Here is a 27743-nt window from a genome sequence, read left to right as displayed (position 1 = left end):
CTTCCTTGGCTGGGCACGGTGATTGAGCAAGTGATTACTTCTCAGCTCCAGACAGTTTTGAATGGCAGAAATTATCTAGACCCATTCCAAACTGGCTTTTGGGTGGGCTACGGGGTTGAGACTGCCTTGGTCGGCCTGATGGATTATCTCCAACTGGCTATCGACAGAGAATGTACTGATCCTTTTGGATCTCTCGGCAGCTTTCAATACCATTGACCATGGTATCCTGCTGGGTCGCTTGAAGGAGATGGGATTGGGTGCACTGTTCTACAGTGGTTCCTTTCCTAGCTTTCTGGCAGCCTCCAGATGGTGTCGCTCAGAGACTGTTATTCTGCAAAGCGAGAGCTAATGTGTGGAGTTCCACAAGGCTCCATACTGTCTCCAATGCTTTTTAACATCTACATGAAACTGCTCGGAGAGATCATCAGGAGGTTTGGTCTGGGATGTTATCAATTTGCTTATGACACTCAGAGCTATTTTTCCATACCGTCGTCTGGGTATGGGTATTTCTCCATACCGTCGTCTGGGAGTGCTCCTGGATCCTAAACTCTCCCTAATTTATCAGGTTGAGGTAGTGGCCAGGAGTACTTTTTAATCAGCTTTGGCTGATACGCCAAATACGTCAATTTCTGGAGATAATGACCTTAAAAACAGTGGTACATATGCTGGTAACCTCTAGGCTTGACTACTGTAATGCACTCTACGTGGGGCTGCCTTTGTACGTAGTTCAGAAACTACAATTGGTACAGAATGCAGCAGCCAGATTAGTCTCTAGATTTACCTGAAGGGACCATATAAAACTGATTTTGAAAGAACGGCACTGGCTGCTGATATGTTTCCTACTGAAATACAAAGTGCTAGTTATTCCAGCACTCAATGGCTTATTCAAAGTCCTCAATGGCTTGGGTCCAGGGTACATGAACCCTTTTGCCTATTAAGATCATCTGGAGAGGTTCAGTTACAGTTTCTGCTGACTCGTTTGGTGGCAACTCGGGACTGGGCCTTCTCTGTGGCTGCCTCAGGGCTTTGGAATGCGCTCCCTGCTGAAATAAGAGCATCTTCTTCTCTGTTTGCTTTTAGGAGGACCCTGAAGACATAACTGTTTTCCCAGGCTTTTAACTGAAATCTAAATTGTAATGTGTTTTTATTTATTGAGATTTTATCAGTCTTATTAATTTTAACTGTTTTATATTGTTTTATGTTTTAATTTGTACACCGCCCGGAGATTTCTATATCTGGTGGTATAGAAATACAATAAATGATAATAATAAATACAACTCCCATAATCTCTGGCTATTGGCCACTGTAGCTGGGGATTATAGGAGTTGTGGGCCAACATCTGCAGAGGGGCCAAAGTCGAGCAGCCCTGCTGTAAACAAAGGGGGAGTGGGTGCTAAGGCAGTGCCTCACCACTCAGCAGACAGGACCTGGGAACTCATTTGCACTTCCTGCTCCCTCCACATTCATGTCATATCCAAAGTTGTTGTTAGATGCTTTCCAAGCATTTCCTTCTTTCTCCTTCACTTTTCTGTCATTTCTTTCAGTTTTGAGAGCACCCAAGAACCCAAAGTAGAATTAGGCCAGTTACATTTAGAGTTTATAATATTCATACATAGGCAAAGTTGGCAATTGTTATCATGCTAATTAGATAATTATAATGGACACAAAAAAGTAAAAAAGAAATTTTAAGATATTATTTCAGCAATTCAGCGCTAAACCAACTCAACAGTGGGTTTCCAAATCTCACGGAAGCACAATAAGTTGTAACTATGATAATGGTGTCATCTTCTCAAGTATTTTGCTTCGTTCACATCTACACTTTACAATGCGGTTGGGTTGGCAGCCCATAAAGCTTTCTGATGCCGACTCCTATCAGTCTTATGCAGACTTCTACCAAATTTCAAACAGCAGAGTACAAAGTGATCTCCTTTTCTTTCCTCCTGTTCTCCTTTTAACAGTACTACCAGGCTCACTTGAACCATCCACTTTGCTCCTGACTCATTTCCATGCAATTGCTTTGGAGTAGCTAGATAGCCAGGGGGTCACTACTTTTGAATTGGCCCCTATTAGCCAAGTCTTGTTACTTAAATGCACCCCCCCTTACTATTTTTTTTTTAAAAACCCAGAATAAGTGAAACTCAGTACATACCCCCTTTAGTCTTTTCTTTAAGAGGTCTTGTTGTCTATAATTGTGAAGCTGTTCTGCAAATCTGACAGCAGAAGCAGTGAAGTTTTCCAAGGCAAATTTCTCTGGGGGGCGAGCATTCCTGGTTGGATTCATGCGACGCTCTATCTGGCCTTCTGAAAATGTTCTCCTTGGTGTTTTTTTCTGTTTCTATGGAGGGGAAAGAGAGCTTTTATGATACTCCTGGTTGCCTTTATCTTGAAGAATGTGGCTGTAGTGGTGCCTGCACAAGATTGTCTTTGTGAACTTCCGTAGCATCTCTGACACACTCATACCCCAATTCACCCTTAAAAGCAAAGCCTGCAGCTTTTACATATTTTCCTTTTCTACAGCAGTGCCAACCTCCACATAGAAAATGAACTTTACTTTCCCCATTACTCTTACACTACAAGAACTGCTACTACAATTAACAAGGAGGTACACAATGTTTGTTGTATCTCAATCTTTGGGAAATGCTGGTCTTGGTACCCTTTAGATAATGAGTGGTTTCCTTACCATAATTCCCTTTATTCTTCTCTCGCCTTATACATAAACTGACTTTTTCCTCCCCATAACACAAGTGGGGGCCCACAATCATGTCCCAGTCATATATTTGGAAGGGAGGGAAAAGTCACAATTTCTACATGCATGCAACCGTACTAAGAGATGCAGTGTGTGTGTGTGTGTGTGTGTATAAACCCTCAGATTTCAGAACTTGTGCCTCATCTCTTAGATAGACAAAACTGCCTAACACTGTATTAAAAAATGGTTTAAATCTACCAGAGAAGACCCTAGGTTGTGTTCCCTCCTGACCACCCACTGCTGCCAAATCTCAGCAATGCAGTCTGGTTTTCTGTAACTTCAACAATACTTACAGAAGGGGTTGAGGTTGGGGTTTTCACAGGAAATAGGTCAGGTATAGAATTCAGTTCAGCTAGTAACTGGGCAAGCTGAAATTAGAAAAATGACACTGAATTTATTAGTGAGTGAGGCAATATTTAAAATATGTACTCAGTACTTACTGACAGCCATTTTGAGTGTATATACTTTAGGACAGGGTCCAGATTAAATTAGTCATCATGACTCCCATTTAAATTGATCATGATTAACTTGTCTCATTGATTTCAATGGTGCGTAGAGATGACTTAGTCTGGAGTTTGCCTAATATCTTCTTTTTGAAGTAAATTACTGTAAATTTTTACTAGAGATTAAGCTGTGTAATGCCATACTTTAAAAAAGAAAAACACCATCCTGCTAATATTACATTCTCTTAAAGTATGCCTTGGCAACTAATATTATCAAAAATAAACTAAAACAGAAATTTAGAATTACAACTACATAGATATATGCAAATTCACAAAAATTAAGGAATTTTATAGTCATAGCTACATGTGTGTTTTCAACATGGCCAAGCTTTGCTATTCACATCAAGGGAGGGCTACAAAAGTAAGATAGTGTGGTGCTTGCTATTAAACATCCCATTTTGTTTAGCTCACAGCTCCATGGTTTGTCAGGATATTAATGGCATGAAAGCACATAAGTTAAAGGGAGGAGGAAGAGGAGGGACCATACAGTCTCAAGATGTTTCAGGCTACATTCCCAACCCAAACTAATCATAGTTTGTTGGTTGACATGTTTTGCAGTGTGATGCAGGCAGTTCTAAGCCACCAGCACTGTTGAAGGCTCCTAAAGAATTGCCCATAGTCTTGTGCTTTTGTGCAAGAGTACAAATAATTAAAGTAGCACACCCACACTCCAGGAGTACTACTAAGATTGGAAACAATCTAAGTAGCACTCCCAGAATGCAGGCGCTATAAATGCCTCTCTGTGGCATTTTGAATTCTGTGCATTGCCTTGCAAATAATAATGAACCAAACATACACATATATATACATTTTTGGTTTAAAGATGCATTCCACACAGCAACCTGCAATCCCTCCCAAATCTCCTGGCTAAATGCAAAGCAAAAATGATAAAATATACTTTTATAGTCAGTGTGTGACAATGTTGTTTACATGCCACATTATATGTTGTTTACCATGGCCTTATTTTCTTTGATGTTCATGGCTCTTTTAAGCAATGCACTAGAGCTTTCATTGGATGCCTCCTTAGCATCTTCCTCAGACTCTGAGGAGGTGTCCTGCTCCACTGTTTCCCAAGTTTTCTTATTTTTTGTTTGTGTAAGAAAGTAAGGGTGTTTACTGTCCACCACACAGGACTTGGAGAACCTGTCAGGAATTTTGTCAGGTGCCCTCTTCTCAGCAGACTTCCTGGTGGGAAATTGCAATGCCACACGAAAGCCAAAGCTTCTTCTCTTGGAGGAAGCCTTTCCCTTCTCCTCCTCCTCCTGTTCAGCTGCCATCAAGGATAAAGTGTCGTCTTCATTGTTCAGATCCAATTCCACTGTCTAAAAATAGAATGAAACAATCTAATTATACTGGCATATATCTCATGGGAATGATTTTTCATTCTCCTCATCTACACAGGCACTATGGAGGAGGCATCTCTAAAAAGTCCTCTGATTTTTAATCTAAATGAATACATTTCACATGAACTGCTCAAGACAGCCTAGATAGGGACAGATCACTGCTTGCATACAATGCAAGAAAACAATGCATGAGCAGCCGGCAGTCATCACTTGCAAAGAAAGAGATTAGAACATTATAAATCAAGATGTTTTCAGTCGTAGACCCAGATGAGGCCTGACTTAAGGTCAAATTCAAAACAGCCAATGGACTCACTGCAAAGACATCATTGATTTCACAGGCACCAGACTTTGCCTAAAGTCCTTCAGCAACTAAGGCATTACAGAAATTGCAGTTGTATGTTAATACAAGACCAAGGCTTTAATATTAAGCACAATCACTAAGAAGTAATCAGTTCAAAGCAGAATTTAAATCACTGTCTGTTGTTACACCATGAAGGTAAGAACTGCTACACCATGTTCATTTGCACACTGCACAAGTGGTAATATCAGCAGCCTCAGGCTACTTGGAAGAAGCCCACATTCCTTTCATGTAGCTCCTGACCATGCAAGGATAGCTTCTGAACCTTGGAAACTGAGGCAACAACTGATATAGGGAGAAATCACAGTATGGGCTCTACCACATAGCCTGGAGCTTCTGGTGATACCTTTGTAGTATGGAAAGAAGCCAGTTTCCATGCCACAATAGTCAATTTTAGAAGGTGTGCAGAATAATCTTGCTTCATGGGTAGCAAGTTTCAAGGACTTTTTAGCATGATTTATCTTGATCCAGAATCTCAACACAATGCTTCTCAGCATATGTCAAAAAAAAAATTCTTAAAAAACAGAAGTTTTAAGTTAGGCTTTCTAGACACAGGAAAACAAAAAGTTAAATAAAAATTAATGCTGTGGAAATATGGGCCACACCTCTTCCCTATCTTTCCCCCCATTTATGCCAAGCTCATTTGAAGAAAACCCTCCAAACTCTTCATTTTCTGAATCAGTGTCTTCTGTGAAAATCCTTCTCAGTTTTTCAGTCAGGTACTTGGGCTGAAAATGATAAGAGATAAAAGACTATTTAATAACTTGCTGTGCAGATGACATGAATTGGAAAAGCAAAACACTGCTGAAAGGAATGAGAGGGCAAACCAATCAAGACAAATTTTTTTTAAATAAATGCAAATTCCTACAACTTCCTGGTCTTGTTGGCTGATCATAATGTTATCCCCTCTCCCCCACCACTTTTTTACAAGTTTGTTTCAACATTTTATTCTAATAGGCACATAAAGGTTTGTAATGAACTTCACACAATTAGGTGGGGAAAGTTTGTAGAAGAAATTAAATATTTCAAAGAACCTGTCAATCTTTCTACCTTGAAAGAAAAGGTTTAGCGTAGGGTAGGGATTGTGTCTTTGTGTGGGTGGGTGGGGGGGAGACCACACACACAAACACAAAACACCCGCCTTTGAAAAGTCACCATTGTACATTTAAGAACATTTCTCTCCTTTTCCTCTGCTACTTCCTCCTCCCATGCAAGGTGACCTTTCATACAACTGTATTTTGCTAACTATCTTTATTCCCTCATTTCGCTACCTTCCCTTCCCTGAATTTAATTATACATTTGTTTACATTGAAAATCAAATACAACAAATGAGTGGGGAAACGTACAGGGAAACAGAAGGTAAATAATCATTTTAGTATATTGTTCCTTTGAAGCTGAAAAACATTTCCTATGAATTATTAAGGCCAGTTGGAGGGGGTTCTCTCTTAGGTAAATTAACTTGCTCTTTTGTAGATAGCTGTAGTGCAGCTGCCCGGGGGAGTGGGAAGAAGCAAACACAAAGGGAAGCTACTTTCATGAGACACTGTATTTAGGGTTGAGACAGACTGAAAAGAGATCACATTACTTTATTACAACTTTGATTCACAGGCTGAGAAATAGCCCAATAGGCTATTTTCAGAGAGAAGCAGAAAACCAGGGCACAGCCTGGTCTCAGCTGAGGCCAAGGCTTTTCCAGCAGGATAAATTGCCGGGGCTCCAGCTTGGCAGAGGGTCTTTAGGATGAGTAGGCTGTTGCAGGATGGGTAAAATGTGTTTTTCTAAGGGAGTGGGCTAAACAAAAGCAAGTGACCAATTGACACTATTGGGGGAAGAGGAAGAAGTTAGGCAGTGAAGGACGATCACACAGGGGATTAGCAACAACTATTCATCCTCTCTGATGGTGTTGTCTGATGCCAAGTCAGCTACCAAAAGAAGCAGCAGCAGCAGCAGTCACTGAGATCTGGCAGGATAAGGCAGGGGGGTTCTACCTTATCTCAACAATCTCCAACCAGATAGAGAGCATGTAAGTGGAAATGTGGAGGAGAGACCTGTATTTTCAGGGGGTTTCTACCTCTCACCTGGTACCCCCTCTATCATTTTATGTGTACCTGACATTGGGCACTAGGCAAAAGGGATCTTACTTGTGTACTACTCACATTGTCACTGACCTGCTAGGGATGGCCCTGAACTTGTAAGTTGTGAAACAGGTTTGCTCAAATGCCCACTGTAATGTATTTGAGGAACACTTAGCAGATAAAAATGGTTGGATCCGCTTCAATGAGTACTCTGCGTTGGAAGCATTTTGGTCATATAGAATTCCAGGGGCCTTGGTTTATGGCATTTTTTGACCACGTTTCAATTGGTCCCAAGGCTGTCAGCATGGTTCTCACTGTGGGTACACTCTAAGACATCTTCTAGACCAGGGTGTCCCAACTGCGGCCCTCCAGCTGTTGTTGGCCTACAGTTCCCATCATCCCTGGCTACTGGCCACTCTGACTGGGGATGGTGGGAGTTGTAAGCCAACAACAGCTGGAGGACTGCAGTTGGGACACCCGTTTTAGACTTTTGTCCAACTTGGCTAATTACACCTTGTCCAATGAGGTTGGCCAAACCAACAGTGGTGGGAAGGGTTGAACCAGGAGCTCTTGAAAGAAGAGGCTGCAAGGTCTATTTTGAAAAACCTTCACTGGATTCATTCTCATTCAGAGGAGCTTCAAAATGGATTGTGCTCTTTCAAACTGCAAAGTGCTAAAATTAGACTGCAGGCACACCTTTACACTATAGCCCAACCATGAGTCATATTGTAATCAGAAAAACAAGTTAAGGATAGGGAATATTATTAAACCCATGTGATCCAAGAGACCGTTACAGATTTAGGTATGCGAGAGACCCAAATTTAAATCCTGCCTCAGCCACAAACAAGTTATCTTCCAGCACTTTTACATCTCATTAATTTCAATTAAGAACATACTTAAATCAATGGGACTGAACAGTGCTCAACTTTCACTGGATTGCCTCTGCAGCAGAGTTATGAATAGCAAGCACTCCAAGATCTCTAATGCAAAAAAACAAACAAACCAAAAGCATCATTCAGAAAAGGTATTTTATTTTTAGAAAACAATGGGGCAGATTCTTGAGAATCACATTTTGGTTTTAGCCATGGGTAAACAATGGTGCTTCAAGTCCACAGTTTTATTTGCTTGAAATGCTACAATTTGTTGCAAGATTTCTGTACCTTTTTTCTCAACTCCAGTGAATCAGAACTACTACAGCTGTCCTCCAGTGACAGTGTTTCCATGGGAACATCAGGTCCAAAACCAAGGAAGTCTTCATCATCACTTGGGGCATTAAAAATATCAGCCAATTTGAGCATCTGTTTCAGTTCATAAAGAGAAATAGAAGATAAAGTCAGTCGTAGCACTAATCATATAGTAAAATCTCTCACAAGAATATAGGCATGTTATTAATCCATCATTCAATTCGACTGCACATTTACAGGACATAATAAAATGTAACTAAAGGAGTAAAAGCACAGAGGATACAAGGCAGATTGCAAATCTCCTCAAGCTTGCTTAGGAGTCAAGCCCATTATTTCAATGTGAATTAAGCAATTTTAATGAAACACTAGTTTGTACTCTTAATACATAGGCCCAGTCCAACAAATATTAGTGACCTTGATTTTGCCTAGTGGGACAGATCAGGAAATGAAAAGTTTACAGGACTTGAGACCACAGCTATTTAGCTTAAGAATGTTCTAAGTGGAATCTTGACACTTAAAATAGTTTTCTCTACAATAGCTCACCACCCAGAAATTATGATATTCACAGAATCCTTACATTTGAGAAAAATCATCCTTGAAAAAGAAAAAGAAACTTACAACCCAAGTATGTAAAATAATAATTCTAATATTTTTTAAATTAGGCAGCATGTATTATAACCACAGTATGCAACTACCAAATATTAAGCATCTCTTCAATGTCCCTTGAATTCTATAGGCCACCTGGGAAAACCTGTGCAGGTATAAGAACAATGCAAATACACAAAAAGGCAAGAGACCTTGCTGAAGTCCACAACTGCATGTATGAAAATGACAGACTAGAAATTGATGCTAATGCATGCCAAGGAATAGCTAGGTTGTCCAGTCACTCATAACCCAGTACATACCATGTATTTAGATTTTGGAGCACAGGACCAATGACTGTAATTAGTGCAAGCCAAAACTCTACAAAACAAGCCAGGTTTTCCCCTAAGTGTAAACAGAGCCTTAAAAGATGAAGCAGAGATATTACCATAACAACTGTAAAAAGTCTTAAGAAATAAATGCTTCCACTGTTACATCGCCTTGAAAATAAGGCCAAAATGTTACAAGTCTACATACCCAGATATACCATTGTTAAAAACATTTGTGCTGGGGCGGAAAGCACCCAACTTTTGTAATGCTTTCCTCAATAGTTGCCTGAAACCAGTCCTTATTCATCACAGATGAGCAGGCAACTGTCCATTTCAAGCATCACTTGTTTATCCAAAATAGTAGTCCATTACTGTGACACGATATGCTATCATTTTGGTATAGGTTTGGTTTTTTTGTACATACACACACTACACACCTCCAATCTAAAGTAAATAGCAGATCACTGCACATTTGGCCTCAGATGTGGGGCTTATTACAATAAGATTTTTTTAAAAAATACTCAAATGGATTTAGAGGAACTGGCTCTTCAAGCTGTCAAGATGACAAGTCAAACCTTCCAAGAGCCAGAATATCAGCACAACAAAATTCTAATTTCTTTAAAGCATGTGCCAGTGAAACTATAGCAAAAACATTTCTTTGTGAATACAGACATGCTAAGGATTTAACATTAAGAATATAACACTAAACCATTTGCCAATTAGATCTTTTTCCAGTTGCTTTGCTAGTGCATGTTTTTTTCATACCAGCAAGCAAACTTGTGGCTGTATGGAAAAATATACAGTAACTCAAGCCAACACTGTTTTATAAAATTTCAATTCTTCTGGATCAAGATAGCTAACAACAATTCTATTCTAGCACTGGGGAAAGGCTTTCATTCTTCTTTCTACAACAGCAGTTAAAAATTGAAAACTATACATTTTAATGGCATAATAGAAAATATGTATGAAGAGCTATGAAGTCTAGTTGCTATGAATAACTGGCTTCCAAGAGTAACTGCATTAGTTCTTGCATTATTGTACAGCTGAGCTAGCCACTGCTGCAATTATCACATGCCTAACGAATTTCTTCTTCTGCATCTGCACCAAAGGCATCATTACGGGGGTGTAATTACCAATTATTCTCTCACACACACACACTCTCAACCTTTTCCAGGAAAGTACCTTTTTTGATCTCTGCTTATTGCTTGATATGGAGGGAGTTTGAATAAAGTAACACTGCAGAAACTTCACAAGACTTTTCGTTCCAGGCCCCCTCCCTCCATACTGATTTTCAAAAGTCTTATTTAAAACATCCAGGAGTTTTCAATCTAGCTAACTGCCTTAATTTAAACCAGAGCAATATGCAATGTGCACAAATTATGTAAGGTGGTCATAGTCAATGAATTTCCTGCCACCACACACTCTTATTTTCACATCTGTCTACTAAAGAATTGATTCAGTGCAGGGGTGATTAGTCTATACTCTCAAATATAACAACAACAAAAATGCATCTGAAGGAAAATTGATTATTTCTGCCAAACAAATTTCTTACACTGTGGGATTTTTGGAAAATTAACAACTCATGGTACTGGTACTGAAGTGCAGCCTTGTAATTAAGCCCATCAAAGTTACCAGCCTGCAAACTTGTTTACGTACCTGCTTAAACATTTCTAAGGACTTTGGACGGCATGGCAGGGCTTTCCTCCTCATTTTTAATGCTGCACTTCTGTAGGAAGCAGTGGTTGTTTCACAGTGCTTGAAGCACTGGCAAAAGGGGGGGGGCAACTAGCAGGAATCAGCTAAAGCAACTAAAGCCAGTGCTATCTATACAGGCATGACATGGGGAAAACAGAGAAGGGAAAAGCTCTGCTGCCACCCCTCTCTCCTGGACGTAACTTCTGGTCACCTATGGCAAACAGGTGAGTACTCAGGTAAAGCTGGATAAGTGAGGTACATCCTGATCTAAGATGGGCTGCCCTAATGGCATTGCTACAATTTTTTTATCAGGGTTTTTTTTTAGGAGAGAGAGAGATGACAGACCAGCTGCATAAAAGGTCAGAGTTCCTTCTGCACAACCACTAAAAGGTACAGGAGCTCTGCTATCCCTCCTCTGCACCAAGTAACCTGGAGAAAAAGGAGAATATGGACCCACAGAGCCAAAAACCTGAAGTGGGTCCTGCATTGCTGGGTAATATTAAAGGAGGATCCTCAGTCTAAAAATATTTGAGTTTAGACCACTGATCTAGACTACTGAGTACATATTGGTGTGTTTCCAAGCACATTTTAAATTCTGGTATAATTAGAAGCTGCATTCTCCATCTTTTAAAAACAGAACTTACACTGGGTTCATATTGTATGCTGTGATGCTACAGAAATGAAAGAAAGTGGAGAATGGAGGTATTGAGTATGAAATGCAGCTTCCTGGCAATCTTAGCTTTTATTCTTTAAAAACCAAGCTTCTAGCCTTTATTTACCTACTAAATGTATATACCCCTAGCCTGATTTACCTACTAAATGTACATACCACTTGATAACAAGATTTCAACACTGTTTACAATATAGTAGAATAATACTTCAAAACCAACAATTAATTTATTTACAGCCCACTTTTCTTCCCAAAGCAAACCATGACACCTTACAGTCAAAAACAATTCAGACCAATAAAGCATAAAATTGTTGACACTATAAAATGCAAGAACAAACCAGAAAAGTCTGGGAGTACTTCTGGATTCACACCTCTCCCTGGTTTCTCAGGTTGAGGCGGTAGCCAGAGGGGCTTTCTATCAGCTCCAGCTGATAAGCCAGCTGTACCCATTTCTCGAGATCAATGACCTCAAAACAGTGGTACATCTATTGGTGACCTCCAGACTTGACTTCTGTAATGCACTCTACATGGGGCTGCCTTTGTACGTAGTCCGGAAAATTCAGTTGGTTCAGAATGCGGCAGCCAGGTTGGTCTCCAGGTCATCTCAGAGAGACCACGTTACTCCTTTACTGACAGAGCTACACTGGCTGCCATAGGTTTCCAGACAAAATACAAAGTGCTAGTTATAACTTATAAATCCCTAAACAGCCCTGGGTATCTAAGAAAGCGTCTTCTTCACTACAAGCCCCAACACCCATTGAGGTCATCTGAGGAGGTCCGTCTCCAGTTACGCCAACCCGTTTGGTGGCTACACAGAGACGGGACTTCTCGGTCGCTGCCCTGAATATGCTCCCCGCTGAGATACGATCCTGGCAATTTTCAAAAAAATTGGCAATCTTCAAAAAAACACCTGACAACCCATCTTTTCGCCCAAGCTTTCTCAGCTTCCTACTTTTTTTAGGTTTTAATCTCTGGTTTATTTTTAAATTTTTAAATTGTTTTAAGTTTTTTGTATATGTTTTTAACTTGTTTTATGCTATTGTTAACCGCCCAGAGATTAAAGTTTGGGGTGGTGTACAAATCTGATAAATAGATAGATAGATAAATAAATAAAATAAAATAAAATCAGCAGCCAAGGAGTACATCAACAACCTCTTCCAAATGCATAACAACAAAAAGGCCAAATTTAATCTGAAGGAACACATTAAGGGCTCCAGCCAAACAGCCGTCTAGTAGGAGGGCATTCCATTATGTTGGTGCTAGTACCCAAAAGACTTTGCTTCTTTCCAAATAAAACCATCCAAACAAAAATCAGAATTAATGAGAATGACAAAAAGGAGCAGGGGGACTAACCAAGCAGTGGAACTAGCAACCAAAAGAAACATTGGTAGACTTCCCATGAAGGGTTCTTTTTCTGGTATGGGGAGGGCATCCGTCACATGATGGGTTGTCAAGCTCTGCATGCAGACAGAGCCAATCAAAATTTAGCACGTCCTCTACTCCTTCAGCTCCTCCTTATGTGACCCAGTTCTGGTCGTGTAGAGTGCAGGTAGGAGACATCTGAGGACAAACACTTCACAGCCTAGAAGAACAAGGTAACGTGAACGAAAACCAGCAAGAAATTACAGTGATAGGTAAGCTGTGTACCCTAGGAGTTGCCCTACCACCCCTAGTTCCATCTCCCACATCCGCGGGAGGGCCAGATGCCCTCCCCATACCAGAAAAAGAACCCTTCACGGTAAGTCTACCAATGTTTCTTTTTCCAAGGTATGGGGAGGGCATCCGTCACATGATGGTACGTACCCAAGCTTCTGAACTGGGTGGGCAGCAGATGCCTATACCACTTTTTGTAGCACTGTGTGGCCTACTGATGCATGAGAGTCATACATAAAAAGATGGAAGTTTATAATGTTTTATAAAAAGTGACAGATGACCACGTGGCCGCCTTACAGATTTCCTCAAGGGGTGTCCTTGCTGAAAAGGCAGCTGACGTGGAAGCACTTCTGGTCGAATGAGCAGTAATCCTGTGAGGAACAACTAACCGTAAGGACTCGTAAGCCAAGGCGATCATAGCCTTAATCCACCTGGCCAGGGATGCCTTAGAAGCTTTAGAACCCAAACCAGAAGGCTGAAAGGACACAAACAGGGAATCCGATTTCTGCAGACTTCTTGTGCGCTTAATGTATATGCGAAGAGCCCTCCGCACATCTAAGGTATGCCAAACCTTTTCTTTTGGATGCCAAGGGTTTGGAAAAAAGGATGGCAAAACAATTCTCTTGGTTCCTATGAAACACCGAATTTACTTTTGGCAAGAAGGTGGGGTCTAGCTTCATAACCACTGATTCCCTTTGAAAAATACAAAGTTAATCTCAAACTGAAAGAGCTGCCAGCTCCAATACTCGCCTAGAACTTTAAATGACAACAACCTTAAGGATACTGTAAGGAGCGGCTCAAAGGGAACCTTAATGAGAGCGTTTAACACCTTATTTAAATCTCACGAGGGGAATCTATGAACTGGCGGGGGCCCCAAGTTTACTGCCACCTTCAAGAAACGTTGAATATCTGGATGCAAACCACAAGAATCCCCACTGGAGATGGTCAAGACTAACGCCAACGTCTGGCGCCTCAGAGTACTGGGGCGAAGAACTTTTTCAATACCCAGCTGGAGAAAATTGAGAACCTCTGGCACCCCAGCCTGCAATGGCTGGACGCCATTGTCCTTAGCCCAGGCACAGAAGGTGGACCACGTCACCTGGTAAATTCGAGCCATGGATGGTCACCTGGACGCTATAATCATATAGTGCACCTTCTGAGAATAACCTTTACTATCTAGGGTCTGCCGCTCAACCTCCAAGCATGTAAGTGTCACCACTCTGGGTCCAAGTGACTGATGGGCCCTTGCACCAACAGGTCTGTTTTGTATGGAAGAGGCCACGGTTCCTGTATCACGAGAACCATCAGATCTGAAAACCACAGCCTCCTCCAGTTCGGCCTTCTCGAAGATCACTTTCTTGATAACCGATCTCAGAATTGGCAATGGGGGAAAAGCATAAAGTAGACCCTGTGGCCACCTGGATACCAACACGTCTACCTGTTCTGCCTATTGACATTGATGTCTCAAATAGAACCTTGGAAGTTTGTGGTTTAGACGCGAAGCAAACAAGTCCACTAAGGGTAAGCCCCATTTCTGCACTATCAGATCGAAAAACCCCGGATGGAGTGACCACTCTGCTGGGTCTAGGGACTGCCAACTTAACCAGTCTGCTTGTAGATTCTTGACCCTCGATAGATGCTCCGCCAATATCAACTTCAGGTGTTTTTCTGCCCATAGAAATAGTAGATCTGATTCTTGCATCAGTGATCTCAGTCGTGTTCCCCCTTGATGATTTATATGAGCCTTCGCCGTGACATTGTCCGTGCGAACCAGGACATGCTGGCCTTCTATGATGTTCTTGAAACTCAAGAACCCTAACCGGACCGCTTTTAACTCTAGCCAGTTTATGTTGTGCACTAGGTCTTCCTGTTCCCATCTCCCCTCGGCTTGGAGATCGGAACAGTGCACCCCCCAACTGAACAGGCTCGCATCCGTAGTGACAACACGGATGTAGTGACAATCTTTTCGGGAATTGCCAGGGATAATCCCATCCCTGTAGCTGACGACATCCACCAGTGGAAAGAGCGTCTTACCCTTTTGGTGATCCTGACCCACAAGCTTCTTCTTTCCATGATCGCCTCCTGATGCAGAAGTAACAGCTACTGGAGCAGTCTGGAATGCCACCATGCCCAAAGTACACAATCCAAACACGCAATCATTAGACCCAGGATATGTGCCAGGTGTGAAAGAGAGGCCTTCTTTTTGCACAGACATGGTTCTATTGCCAAGACCATCTTCTCCCGTCTCTCTCTTGGAAGGCTCACCATCGCCGCCTCCGTATTGAAGAGAACCCCCAGATGTAACTGAACCTGAGATGGAACAAGGTGGCTTTTGATCCTGTTTATGATGAAACTGTGGGCCTCCATGATCTGGACTGTGTGTTTCACGTCTCTCCCCGCCTGAAGAGCCGAATTTGATAGAATCAAAACATCCAGAAACGGGTAGGAGTGAATGCCCTCCTGCCTGATAAGGGCAATGACCGCCACCATCAACTTCGTGAACACACGAGGGGCCGACGAGAGCCCGAAGGGAAGCGCTCTGTATTGATAGAATCTCTGGTTATATGCGAATCTCAGCTACCGGTGAGAAGATGCTTGAATCGGGACATGCAGATAGGCTTTGGACAAGTAGAGGGAGGACAGCCAATCCCCTGGGAGAACCACCAACTTGATTGTCCTGAGGGACTCCATTCTGAATGTCCTCTTCCACACGTACCGATTCAGGCGCTTCAGGTCCAGTACTGCCCACCAGGTATCGTCCTTTTATGGGACCAAAAATAGCAGAGAGAAAACTTCTTCCGGGTCTTTTGACACAGGAATCATCTCTATGGCTCAAATCTCCTAAAGATGCTGAATGGCAAACTCCATCAACTTCTGCTTGGAGTCGCATTTGCACACCGGCGTCTTGAAGAAAAAAATCGGGGGGAGTTGCCAAAAAATCTATGCAGTACCCCTGGGTAATTGTTTGATTTACCCAACAGTCCATGGTAGTACTCCCCTATGTCCGGGCAAAGGCCCTGCCTCCCACCTGGACTGAGTCACTGCATACGATTACATCTGACCTGGTTCGAGGGAAAACCTCCCATTCTGCTCTTGCCGGCACCTCTGTTCTTGGAATTCCAGGATTGAAGCCAGTTCGATCTGTACTGACCTCCTCAAGGGTCTCAGTCTCTGAATCCCTCTCTAAAACCCGAAGGATTAGATCGATTTAAGAATCTGTATGGACGAAAGGAATTTTGAAAGCTGCCCCCTCCCCGAAAGGGCTTTCTCGTGTCCCCTCGTCCCACCGGCATAGCCTTTTTCTTATCTTGAGTCTCCACCACTACCGGGTCCAGCGACTCCCCAAATAGCTTTGTGCCCCTGAAGGGAGTGGCCGCTAGAGCCGCCTTACTTATCATCCACTCTCCAAAGTCTTAACCAGAGATCCCTGCGTACAGCCACATTAGCAGCCATTGCCCTGGCTGCGTGTTGGAGACAGTCTAAACTAGAGTCCGCCATAAGGGCAGAAGCCCTGGCTATTTTGTTCAAACCTTGTCTTAGTTCGATGTTCTCCTGAGGAACCAACTTTGCCAATTCCTTGGTCCACAGGATCGTTGGTCTAGCTAAGATGGAATTCGTCGAAGCCACTCTAAGCCAACGGTTGCAGAGGCCTCATGACCCTTTAGCAGGAGATGGTCCATCTTCTTCTCCTCTGGGGACTCTAAGAAGCCACTCTAAGCCAACTGTTGCAGAGGCCTCATGACCCTTTAGCAAGAGATGGTCCGTCTTCTTCTCCTTTGGGGACTTTAGAAATTCTTCTCCTTCCTTGTTCACCAAGGCTCCAGACACCAATTGTGCCACTGAAGCATCTACCATTGGAACAGCTAACATAGACATAACATCAGGAGGCAAAGTATACAGTCTTTTAGGGAAATGAAATACCGGCTTTGCCAACACAGGGATCCACCATTCAGCTAGCATAACCTCTTTGAACAGGAAGGAGAAGGGCACCGTGGCCGGTAAAGCAGACGTTGATGGAAAAACCTCCTGATCCAGACCAGAAACTGGCTGATCACTTGGCTCCTTTGAGATGTCCTTTATAGCCCTCTTAGCCTTTGCCAGCAGGATTTAGAATTCTGCTGTAGAGAAAAGCTTGGTTGTGGTAGGCTTTTCTGTTGGTGTCTGCTCATCAGAGTTCTTCTTCCTCTTTCTCTGTAGCAGATGAACTGGACACCGATCCCTGCGGAATTTTCTGAGGTACAGGGGCTAGGGGAGCATGACTAGCACGTGTCTCCGCCTGCCGAGTAACCTCAGCCACCACACATATGCCAGTGGTTACAACGGGGGCTGAAACATAATTTCTCTCCGAGGTACAAGTTCTCTTTGGTTCACCAGCGCCCTCATCCGAAGATGATTACACGCCACATCCTCTCCTAAGGTGACACTTTCTGGAGCGTCTCGCAAACCAGATGCGTTCCCCCAGAGGACTTTGTCGCCTAGTTGGGCTAGAATCCGGGGACAACAAAAAGGATGGCTGCCAGGGTCTGCGTTTATGTGGCATTACGGTAGTCATGCCTATAAGGTCTTGAACTGGCGCCCCCGAAAACTTAGAGGACTGTCCCAAAAGCGGTGAAACTAGGGCCATGAACTGGTCTTTTACAAAATTACCCAGCCAATGCAACTCCTTAACCGAGAGTTACTCACCGTTCGGGCCCCTGATACTTGCCACTTCGGTACCTGATATGGCCCCCTTGTCCGTCGCTGCACTAATGTCCGCCACGGTGTGCCCTGCCGCTTGTGTGCCTCCGGAAGGACTGACACCAGCCAAATCCTTGCCCATTTGCCCCATGGTCACCGTGCACACATTGCTTATCAGCGGCACGGTGACTGGCTGTGGGCTGACGGCCGTAGCGCGCTCGGCGGCCAGTAAAATGGCGGCCCTGGTTTCGGCGGGAAACTCCGTTTGTGGCTTGTTGGGCTGCTGTGCCCTTACCACCCACATTTGGAGACGCTTGCTCAACAGAGCCATGCCTGCAGTATGCTTCTTCTTCTTCTTCGGCTTAGTGCCATCTTTACCCTTTAAATGCTTTGATTTTTTTAAGGGCTTTTGAATGCGCCTTAGGCAGCATCGGCGGTATCAAACTTCCCACTAATCTCCCTTCTTGGGGTACTGCCGAGCCTCCCGCTCTTTCCCCCTCCTGGGGTGCAATCGAGGCCGGAGCCCCCTTTTTATCGGCATTCCTCGTCCCCAAATGGGTCATCCAAAAGAGGGCCCTCTGACAGGGAACCCTTTAGCATGTCACCAGTGTGCGTGACCTCCATATATCCGCCAAAAATTCTTCACCGACAGAATGAAAACGCGAGCAGGAAAAAAGGCAGAAAATGAGTCGGAGAAATGAAGAAAGCAGCTACCGCAACCAACAGACTGGAGTGAAATTGGGACGGATGGAAAGCGGAGGGGGGGAGGTAGAGGGAAGCTTGTACGGAGGTAAAGACAGAGGCAAAAGGGGGAAAAATACATAATAATAAAAATAACCGACACGTGCAACTCCTTCCCCCCCTTGCACACAGAGAAAATATAGAAAATATAGAGTAAAGCTAGAAAAGGCTGAGATCTCACACAACAGTACTGTCCACAGAGCGAGACAGGACCAGAACTGGGTCACATAAGGAGGAACTGAAGGAGTAGAGGATGTGCTAAATTTTTATTGGCTCTGTCTCGGAGCATGCAGACCTTGAGAACCGATCATGTGACGGATGCCCTCCCCATACCTTGGAAAAAGTAAATTGAAACAGAAAAGATTTAACCTGCTAGCAGAAAGGGACAGAGTTAAACACACAGCCTTTGGAAGGGGAATTCCAGAGCTCTGGAATGGCAATCAAGTCAGTTCTGCTTCTTTGGAGACCAATCTGGCCTATGAATATGATGGAACTTGAAGTCTGGTATCCTCATTCATCTTAAATTAGAGAGGTTCACACAGAGTAGCTGTGCCCCAAGATTCCTAGAAGCCAGGGTATTCAGGGCTTTAAAAAGCAAAATTCAGACTATGCAATTTCCTTCTTTTCTTTATGCAGAATATACAGTCCTGATCATAAGGAACATAAAACTATTTTCAAACAGCTCCTAAAAATAATCACAATATTAGAACACTAATTTGGTTTTTATTATGATGTAGGTGAGCTGTACATGTGCTATAAATATACACTTAGAAGACATATAACAGACTGATGCTTAATCAATCTATACTAACTTCTGTGTTTTGCAGCATCATGATGGCAATAACCTTCCTATGAATAAGCACTGCAAGAACAGAGTGCAAGCTGAGAAATACAGACAGGAAATTAGACATTTTGTAAATTTGCAAATACTCACAGATCCTAAACAAGGAGCAATGCTTGTATCTAATGTAATTCCACTAATATCAACAGATCATGAGAATCAGAGCAACTGTCCCTATCCAACCTTAGCACAGCATCCCTCTAGTAGGATATCTACCTTATGTTTTCTTTTAGATTGTGATCCCTTTTTGGACAAGGAACCATCTTTTGTTTGTTTATTTATCTATCTATCTATCTATGTAAACCATTTTGTGAGTTTTCATTGCAATGCAGTATAGAAATATTTGTTGTTGTTGCAGTAGTAGTCTAACACAACATCAAGTTCAAGTTATCTCTATAAGCAGTTCACTGAAAGACACAGACTTGTATTGTCCATTGCTCAAAAGCTTATATACACACACATGCTTAAAACACATATAAAGGTATCTGTCCTATAATGCACAAATACACAGAAAAGCTCATTTATTTGCACTCTTCTTATTTATCTATCTTGCATTTATATACCACTTTCCAGGCGAACTTCCCAAAGTGGTTTACAAAAAACCTAAATAAGGAATATAGCAAGCCACACATTTACATATTTACATGGGCCTTAGTGTCACTTTTTTCTTCTCTCCTCCCCTCAGAGCAAGATGGTCCCTGGTCACTCTGTGGTGGCAGGTGGCGGGGGGGGGGGGGAGGCCACCAGCTGGAACAAAGGAGTGGGATGGTGGCAGCTCCCCAGCTCAATAAAGATGTCTGGTGGTTGTGTATACCTCAGTTCATCCACAGCTTGTCAATATTTTGGGTTTTTTTAATATATAAATGTTTTCATGCGTTTCATATATTATATTTTGCAAGTTACTTTCCATGACTGTAATGGACTGCTGCAGTTCCTCACCTGGGGAAATGAGACATTGGGGCTATTCCCACGATCGAGGAAAATAGGGCTAGGAAAGCCTAGCCCGATTCTTCCCGATTGTCAGAACCATCAGGCTTGGCTGCGAGCCCGGTGGTTCTGGAGTAGGTAACCCACTCAAGAACCCCTGCCCCCCAACCAGGTTTGCGGAGCAAGCGCTCTGCAAACCTGGTTTTTAAAATCATGAGTAGCCGCGATGCGGCTTCGTACCATGCCTACTCACAAGTAGACCCCCGGAGGGGAGGCAAAAAGCCGCCTCCCAGCTCCGGGGGTCTCCCCAGTATGCCCTGCCTTGTGCAAGGCATATTGGGGCTTCCATGGGTCACGCAGCCCCCAAGCTTCCCAGCCCCCGCTGGCTCCGTCTTGGAGCCAACAATCGTGTGGACGGCCAATCCGGCCGCCCAGGGCTCCCTCCCCGCTCTTGAGTGGGGAGAGCGGGCTTAGCCCGCTCTTCCTGCTTTCCGCCCCAAACCGGGTCTCACGGATCATGAGACCCGGCCCATTGCCTTGCCATGGGTGTTAAGTCTTTTGGGTTTGTTTTTGTTTTTTGAGATGCCAGAACCTGGATCTCAAAATACAGCTCTGCCTTGCAGACAGAGATTTTCTGATGCTATGACAGCAGGCCAGGAAACACAGCAAGATAGGACAAACTCACATCTCTTGTGTGCACTTCTGGGCAGGGGAAGAAGGAGAAAGAACATGCAAAATCACATAATGAAATTTGACTGATTTGAATGAAATTTTAACTGATTAAATTTGAAATTTGGCTTGACTGACACCGGCCTGAGCTACAGGAACTAGCCTATCTAAAATTTGATTCGCCTTGTCTTGGAGCATGCAGAGGCTGACAACCCATCACAGAGAGGATGACCTCCCTACACCGTGGAAAAGGGAATACTACTTACTTTGCCTCCTCTCCCCCAATTTCAGTGAGGTGTCCCTCGGCCTTCTGCTAGGAGTGCAAGCAGCACGGCTGACAACCCACAAGGCAGTGCTTCATTTCCTCAGGTGAGGAACTGCAACACTTCACTACAGCAGCGGAAAGTGGAGGGTGACTACACAGTGGAAACCAAACAAGCGCTCTTAAAACAGACAACTACATCTATTCTTAAATGGTCAGGCTGCAACTTCATGCTAGAAAAAACTCTCGTTGTGTTCTTCCTCTCCAATAAAGGGCAGAGTACTTTCCCCCATGTGTGAGCTTATAATGTTGTGAGATTCTCCACCTCCAACCATCCCACAATGTGGAGATAGAAAATGCACAACATGACGACAACCGGGAATTCAGCAAAATTTCCCACAAGTTACGGAAGGAGAGAGAAATCAGCACTGGAATGCCATTTTTGGTGAAAGACCAGGGTTTCCTGAAACATGTACGTTATGCCTCTGCACTGCCAAAAATTTCAGCTTCCAACCTGGCCTGACAGTGGCACTGTCAAGAAAGGCCGCGTCACCCCCCTCCCAACTGTTGCATCATGCAGGGCAGGGGTTCTGAACCTGTGGTACTCCAGATGTTGCTGAACTACAATTCCCACCATCCCCAGCTACAATCTTGTGTGGCTGGGGATGATGGGAGCTGTAGTTCAGCAACATCTGGAGTATGTTGGGAACCACTGAGGAGATCTCAGTAAGTTGGGAACCACTGAGGAGATCTGACAGCTCTGTCAGACCCTGCCCACCGATCACCACTGCCGCTTCTCCTCCTTTCCCTACAACCTGATAAGGGAAGGGGACAGGCTGCGTTGCTTCATTGCCTTCCACAGCGTGGGATTTACATGTGTGTGTTTTTAAAAGTTCCTTCTTGGTCCTATGAGTGGCATGGGTGCTTGCCAAAGTGTCAGTGAGTATTGATTGAAGACAGTGCAGGAGATAAAGCTCATGTAACTCAGCTTCAGCACTGCTGTCTCATAAGTGTCAGGGATTTGCTTTGGGAATAAGACGGAAAACAGTTGTGTTGATTCTAGATCCAGCAATCACCTTTTAGCTCTACTTGCAACATGGAACTCAGTTTACATCTTTATTTTAGGTATGTTACCTTTATTATATCTAGCTAGATCTGTTATCTGTCCTTGCTTCAACAAGACAGTGAGGCTATTCACACGATGGGAGGAAATCGGGCTAGCCCGATTTCCTCCCATTGTGAGAACCACCGGGCTCGGCTGCGAGCCCAGTGGTTCTTAAGCGGGTCACCCGCTTAAGCAGCCTGGCAGTTAAACCAGGTTTGCGGAGCGAGTAAAAAGCAGCGTCCCATCTCAGGGGTCTCTCCAGCATGCCCTGCGCACTCGCGCAGGGCATGCTGGAGCTTCTGGGGGCCACACAGCCCCCAAACTCCTCAGCCCTCGCTGGCTCTGTGACGGAGCCGGCAGTCGTGTGGGCGGCCGCTGCAGCCGCCCAGAGCAAACTGACTGCTTGTCTGCGGGGAGAGCAGGCTTAGCCCGCTTTCCTTGCAAACCCCCTCATGGTTCTAATCGTGAGAAGAGCCTCAGTAAGTAACAATCAGGCAATAGTCCCATTGGACTCTACCAATAAGAAGATGCTCATGCGCGCATGTGCACACACACACACACACAGTGGAAACAGAAAGAAGCAAAAAAATGAAAAGCAAGCATTAAATGCTAGAACAACCAAGAGATCTGTGGCATCTCAAAGGCTAATGTATTTATTATAGCGTAAGTTGCATGCACTTCATTAGATGTATAAAGTGTTACCTTCGGTTGGCAGATTTTATTAGAAGCTGTAAACAATGAGGCCAAACAACCATGAAATGAAAGAGGTACAATCTGGGATAGTTTTATGGTTACAAGTTCAAATCATAGAAGATAAGCACAATCATTAAAATCTTTACAGGTAAAAGTATTGAAGATGTACCCCCATCCCTTTTGGGGGTGGCATTGGTTACCAACTAAAAGACAAATCAAGAGACAGACCAAATATACTCGTCTGCCCCTCTCTCTTACAAGAGGTGAGCTCAGGAGCTGACTGGTCTTCATTCGATTGCCACTGTAAGGTGGTAATCCAATGAATCCAAACTGTTTTATACCATATTGAGCCAATAGTCTACCTAGGCCAAGCCAGTTACTCTGATTTCTCATCCAGCTATCTAGGGCCTAATAAGGCAGACAAAATTCCCAGCCTTGCTAGCTGAAATCTCTTGAACTGATGTCAGGAATTAAATCAGAAACAATTACTGCCCCCACAAATAAGTACATGAGTCCCCTGCAATTAGGAATTATATATTTCTGCAGAAACATTTCACAAACTCATGAGAAAGGTGTGAGAAATTGCCTTAAACAAGCCAATGCTCTTGGGTTAGGTTTAATTTAAACATTAGCTTAAACCTTCAAAAAGCATTGGTGTTACGTGTGCATTAGAACACTAGGCAATATGACCTTAAAAAAAGAAGAAGACAGCCTATCTAAGAACTAGAGGAATAATGAAGGGCACAAAGGCCATTTAGGATAGTGGCAACAAAAAAAAGTAATATCTTCAATATTAAACATTCTAAAGGTAATTTCTATAAAATATTTACTGAAGAGCCCAAACCATTGGAGAGGGGATTGGATTTAAGGGTGACTGAAATGTGGAGTATGCTACAAGCATGAATGCAAAACTTTGGCACTGGGATTTACTTAGATGCAAGACTAGATTGTTTCCAAATTCTTTGAAGTTAGAAATCAGTGTGGTGGTGTATTAAATGTAGAGTCCTCTTCCTTTTGGATAAATATAGACATAACCTGTATCTAGCCTGTATTTTTTAAGAAGGTCATCTTAAATTCAGAGTCATCTTCTATTCAGGTAAATATGACATATTTCCTCCACCCACTTATTTCAAGAGTGAATGTTCCGAATCCCCATGCACAGTCCAATCTGTATGTTTCCCAGATGCAGGACCATCATTAACTTAAGCAAACTTTGCCAATTAATCATATAACTTTTAACCCAATCTGCATAAACTTTGATATGATAAAACATTAATTCTGAAGAAAAATGTGACCATGTAACCATGGCAGGCACCAAACTCAGAAAAGTCACCCCCTTCTGTTTCTCAGAAGAATGCCTCTTAATAAGATAAGAACAGCCTTGCTGGATCAGGACCACGGCCCATCCAGTCCAGCATCCTGTTTCACACAGTGGTTCACCAGATGCCTCTGAGAAGCCCACAAGCAAGAGGTGAGGGCATGCCCCCTCTCTTGCTGTTACTCCCTTGCAACTGGTATTCAGAGGTATCTTGCCTCCTCCGAGGTTGGAGGTGCTCTAGAGCCAAGAGACTAGTAGCTACTGATAGACCTGTCCTCCATGAATTTCTACAAGCCCCTTTTAAAGCCATCCAAGGTAGTGGCCATCACCACATCACATTGCAGAGAATTCCATAGATTAACTATGCACTCTGTGAAAAAGTACTTCCTTTTGTTGGTCCTAAAGTTCCCAGTCTTCAGTTTCATGGGATGACCCCTGGTTCTAGAGTTTGTCTCTGTCCACTCTCTCTACTACATGCATAATTGTATACACCTCTATCATGTCCCTTCCCCAAAGTCACCTCTTTTCCAAACTAAAAAGCTGCATATGCTGGGGCTCTCTTCCAAGACACTAAGGCTCTACACACAATCAGTGAGTAGAGCCGAAAGGGGTTCTGCGGGGAGAGCAGGCTTGACTCACTCTCCCCGCAGACAATCAATCACCCCTCCCTGGGTGGGTGGATCACCTGCCCAGACAAGTAGTGGCTTCGCTCCGGCACTCCCGGCTCGCTCGTGCACTCCAGGGGAAGAGAAGCACCACTGTGAGGCACCCCGTCCCCCGGAGCCCCAGTAATGCACTGTGCGAGTGTGTGGTGCATTTCTGGTATCCCCCTCCCTGAGAGTGCACAATCATGACAATGACAATGACACACAATCATGAAAATTAGGTTAACGGAGCATTTGCTCCGTTAACCTCATTTAAAGGGGGGGGGGATATTTGGGCAGGCTTGCCACTGTGGAGCCACCAGGCTCGCCCTGTGGTTCTCACAAGCGAGCAAAACCGGGTTGGGCTCCCTTAGCCCAGTTTTGCTCACTCATGAGAACAGCCTCACTGCCTGCTACCTGTGGCCTTTACAAATACTTTTATTTAAAATAGTTAATGTTTAAAACAAGACAAAACACCCTGCTGCCCAATAAGGGTCACATTAAAAACTGACCTAAAGATTTTTAACTGATTGATCAAATGAAATCCATTAACTATTACGGCCCTACCCAGAATCATGTCTCATTGATTTAAATGGGTCCTGCTACCAAGTAAGCATGTTTAGGATTGCGGCTTTAAATGTTATTAGAAATATGATTTACACACAATTTCACAGTAAATTCAATGATAGTACACAGTTCAAAGTAAATTAAATGTTGGTAGATAAAGACAGAAATAGAACTTTTGTAAATATGAGAAATACCTTTATCTGAAGTTATTTACTAAGACTTTGAGAAAACTTTTTTTAAAACTATACTAATAACCAAAAAGTTCTGCCAGTCAGATCTAAGCAGATTTATATGTAATGCAGGAAAGTATATTTGTCTATTGGAGGCCAATTTGTCTCCCATTTATCTATTGGAGCAGTAATCATTTCAGATCACAGCTCCAGAAAATAAACACAGACATCTGCTTTCGAATCCTTACGGACCGGTTCCCGAACTATCCCTATTCTATAAATCTGATCTGGCACTAGCAGACTTGCTGGGGGCCCATGTTTTCTCAGCCGCCGCAGGTCCCTTCCAATCAGCAGCTTCCTCCCTTCCTTTAAATAAACACACACACACCCCTCTCCCCGCAGATACCAGTAATCGGGCAACCAAAGCAAAGAACAGAATTAGGGGACGATGCGAACAAAGGCAGCGACATGCTCCAGTCGGCTGTCCCCAGCCTTGGGTTAAGCAGCACGAAAAATGCAAAAGCAGGCGGGAGAGGCGGCAACCAAGTAGTGTGCTATGCAACGTGGCGGACGATAAACGTCCGGTCGGTGCAGGGTCTATGAGGGAGGGGACGGAGACGGTAAGCTAGAGTCAGTGCTGCAGAATGCTTTGTCCTCCCCATTCTCACGCCATATGCACCGCCACCACGCTCACTTTAACCCAGTGAGGAGAGCACGGACGGACTCCAGCCCTTTCGCCGAAGGAAAGGGCAAGTCTCTATGCCCCCTTCCAAAGGCTCTGAGTCTTGGCACTGAGAGCAAGTCAGAGCGGGATCAAGAGAAGCCCACCCACCGACCAGCCGTATACACCTCCCACGAGCAGAAGAGGGCTGAGGGCCGGCAAAAACTGGCGCCAAAACTGTTACCGGCCAGGGCGCGCTACGCGGGGGGGAGCCCAAAGTTCTGAGAGCGCACGCAAGGCGCCTCTCGCCTCACCTGGCTTCCCTGGGTCTCCGGGGCCATCGTGGCTGCGCGCGCTCTCTTGCCCCCTGCCCGGGGAAATCAATCAGCTCCCACGCGCGCTCAAGTTACTCACGCGCCTCTTTCTTCCAAGCTAGAGATCGAACCAGCCGCCGACAAACGTTCAGGCGCACAACGTGGGGCTCTCCAATGCTTGAGAGGGGAGGGAGCGCGCGATTGTTAGCGGCTCTTGTCCTTCCTTCGCCAGGAACAGCCTATTTGCATGGAGTCTTTTGACACTTCGCCTCCCTTTCTTCGCCGGATCTCTCAGGCAGAAATAGTTGTGAGCGAGGGCTCCCTGGCCTAGGGGCACCGAGGATGCCGTTCTCCCTGAGCTCGGAATGGAACGGTCCAGTGGCGGGAGGCGCGAAGGGGATGGGCTGTTTGGATTTCTAACATGCTGGCTTTGCAGGCTGCTGCTACGGCATTGCAGTGCACGGGGCTCGATGCAGAGACGATTGCTGTAGTGTCCTGCAATTTGCAAATCTTTATGGAATGACCGTCCTTAAGGGTGGACAGAAATCGGCATCACCCGCAGCCCTGCTCAGCGGCGATGGGGGAAATTCCTGGACCTAGTGCGCGGTGGGGCTCCCTGAGTTGGAGGGTGGGGACTGCGCGGAGACGTCGGGCCCAGAGCGCGGGTTTCCGCCTATGGTAGTAGTTGCGCGGCATGGAGATTTCCCACCACTGCTGCCTTCCCTGGAGCGCAGTTCCAGCTTTTCATAGCTGCTGCTGCCCTCCAACTTGGCTGGGCCCCACAGTATGCTCTGTTCGGTAAACAAGCATGCACCGTAGGGGGCCGAACGAGTTGGAGTGTGGCTGGGAACTGGGCTGCACTAGCGGTGCTGGCATGGAGATTTCCACCAGCCCAAAAATGCCTCCCAGCTTTCACAGCAGCTGCCCCAAGGCTAGCCCCAAGGCGTGCTCTTTTTGGCAACCCAGAGCTAGGGGTGTGTGAGCAAAGCGGGCTAGGAGGTGTACTGATAAAGGAG

The 27743-nt window shown here is 44.3% G+C and overlaps 1 protein-coding gene across 8 annotated transcripts in view; it reads right to left on the bottom strand.

Moving 5' to 3' along the window:
* Positions 1–27743, bottom strand: part of CDCA7L (cell division cycle associated 7 like) — a 57017-nt gene that overhangs the window by 9609 nt on the left and 19665 nt on the right. For 2 of the 8 annotated variants that reach the window (XR_008310170.1, XM_053263702.1), the window contains exons 1-6: positions 26728–27335; positions 8186–8323; positions 5556–5678; positions 4203–4571; positions 3040–3114; positions 2150–2335 (exon numbers count right to left, since the gene is read on the bottom strand). Coding sequence is in view for 6 of the 8 variants with exons in the window: in XM_053263702.1 (XP_053119677.1) it covers positions 2150–2335; positions 3040–3114; positions 4203–4571; positions 5556–5678; positions 8186–8323; positions 26728–26754 (918 nt within the window). In the remaining 2 variants the exon portion in view is untranslated. Of the gene's footprint in view, positions 1–2149; positions 2336–3039; positions 3115–4202; positions 4572–5555; positions 5679–8185; positions 8324–25776; positions 26107–26476; positions 26560–26727; positions 27339–27743 lie in introns of those variants that run through there. The other 6 variants (XR_008310171.1, XM_053263707.1, XM_053263703.1 and 3 more) reach the window with 6 other exon arrangements.

Source organism: Hemicordylus capensis, chromosome 6 (assembly GCF_027244095.1).
Source record: "Hemicordylus capensis ecotype Gifberg chromosome 6, rHemCap1.1.pri, whole genome shotgun sequence".
In the NCBI taxonomy this organism is placed as follows: Eukaryota; Metazoa; Chordata; class Lepidosauria; order Squamata; family Cordylidae; genus Hemicordylus; species Hemicordylus capensis.
Note: the sequence above shows the minus strand (reverse complement) of the source record. Positions and strands in the feature narration are given on the sequence as shown.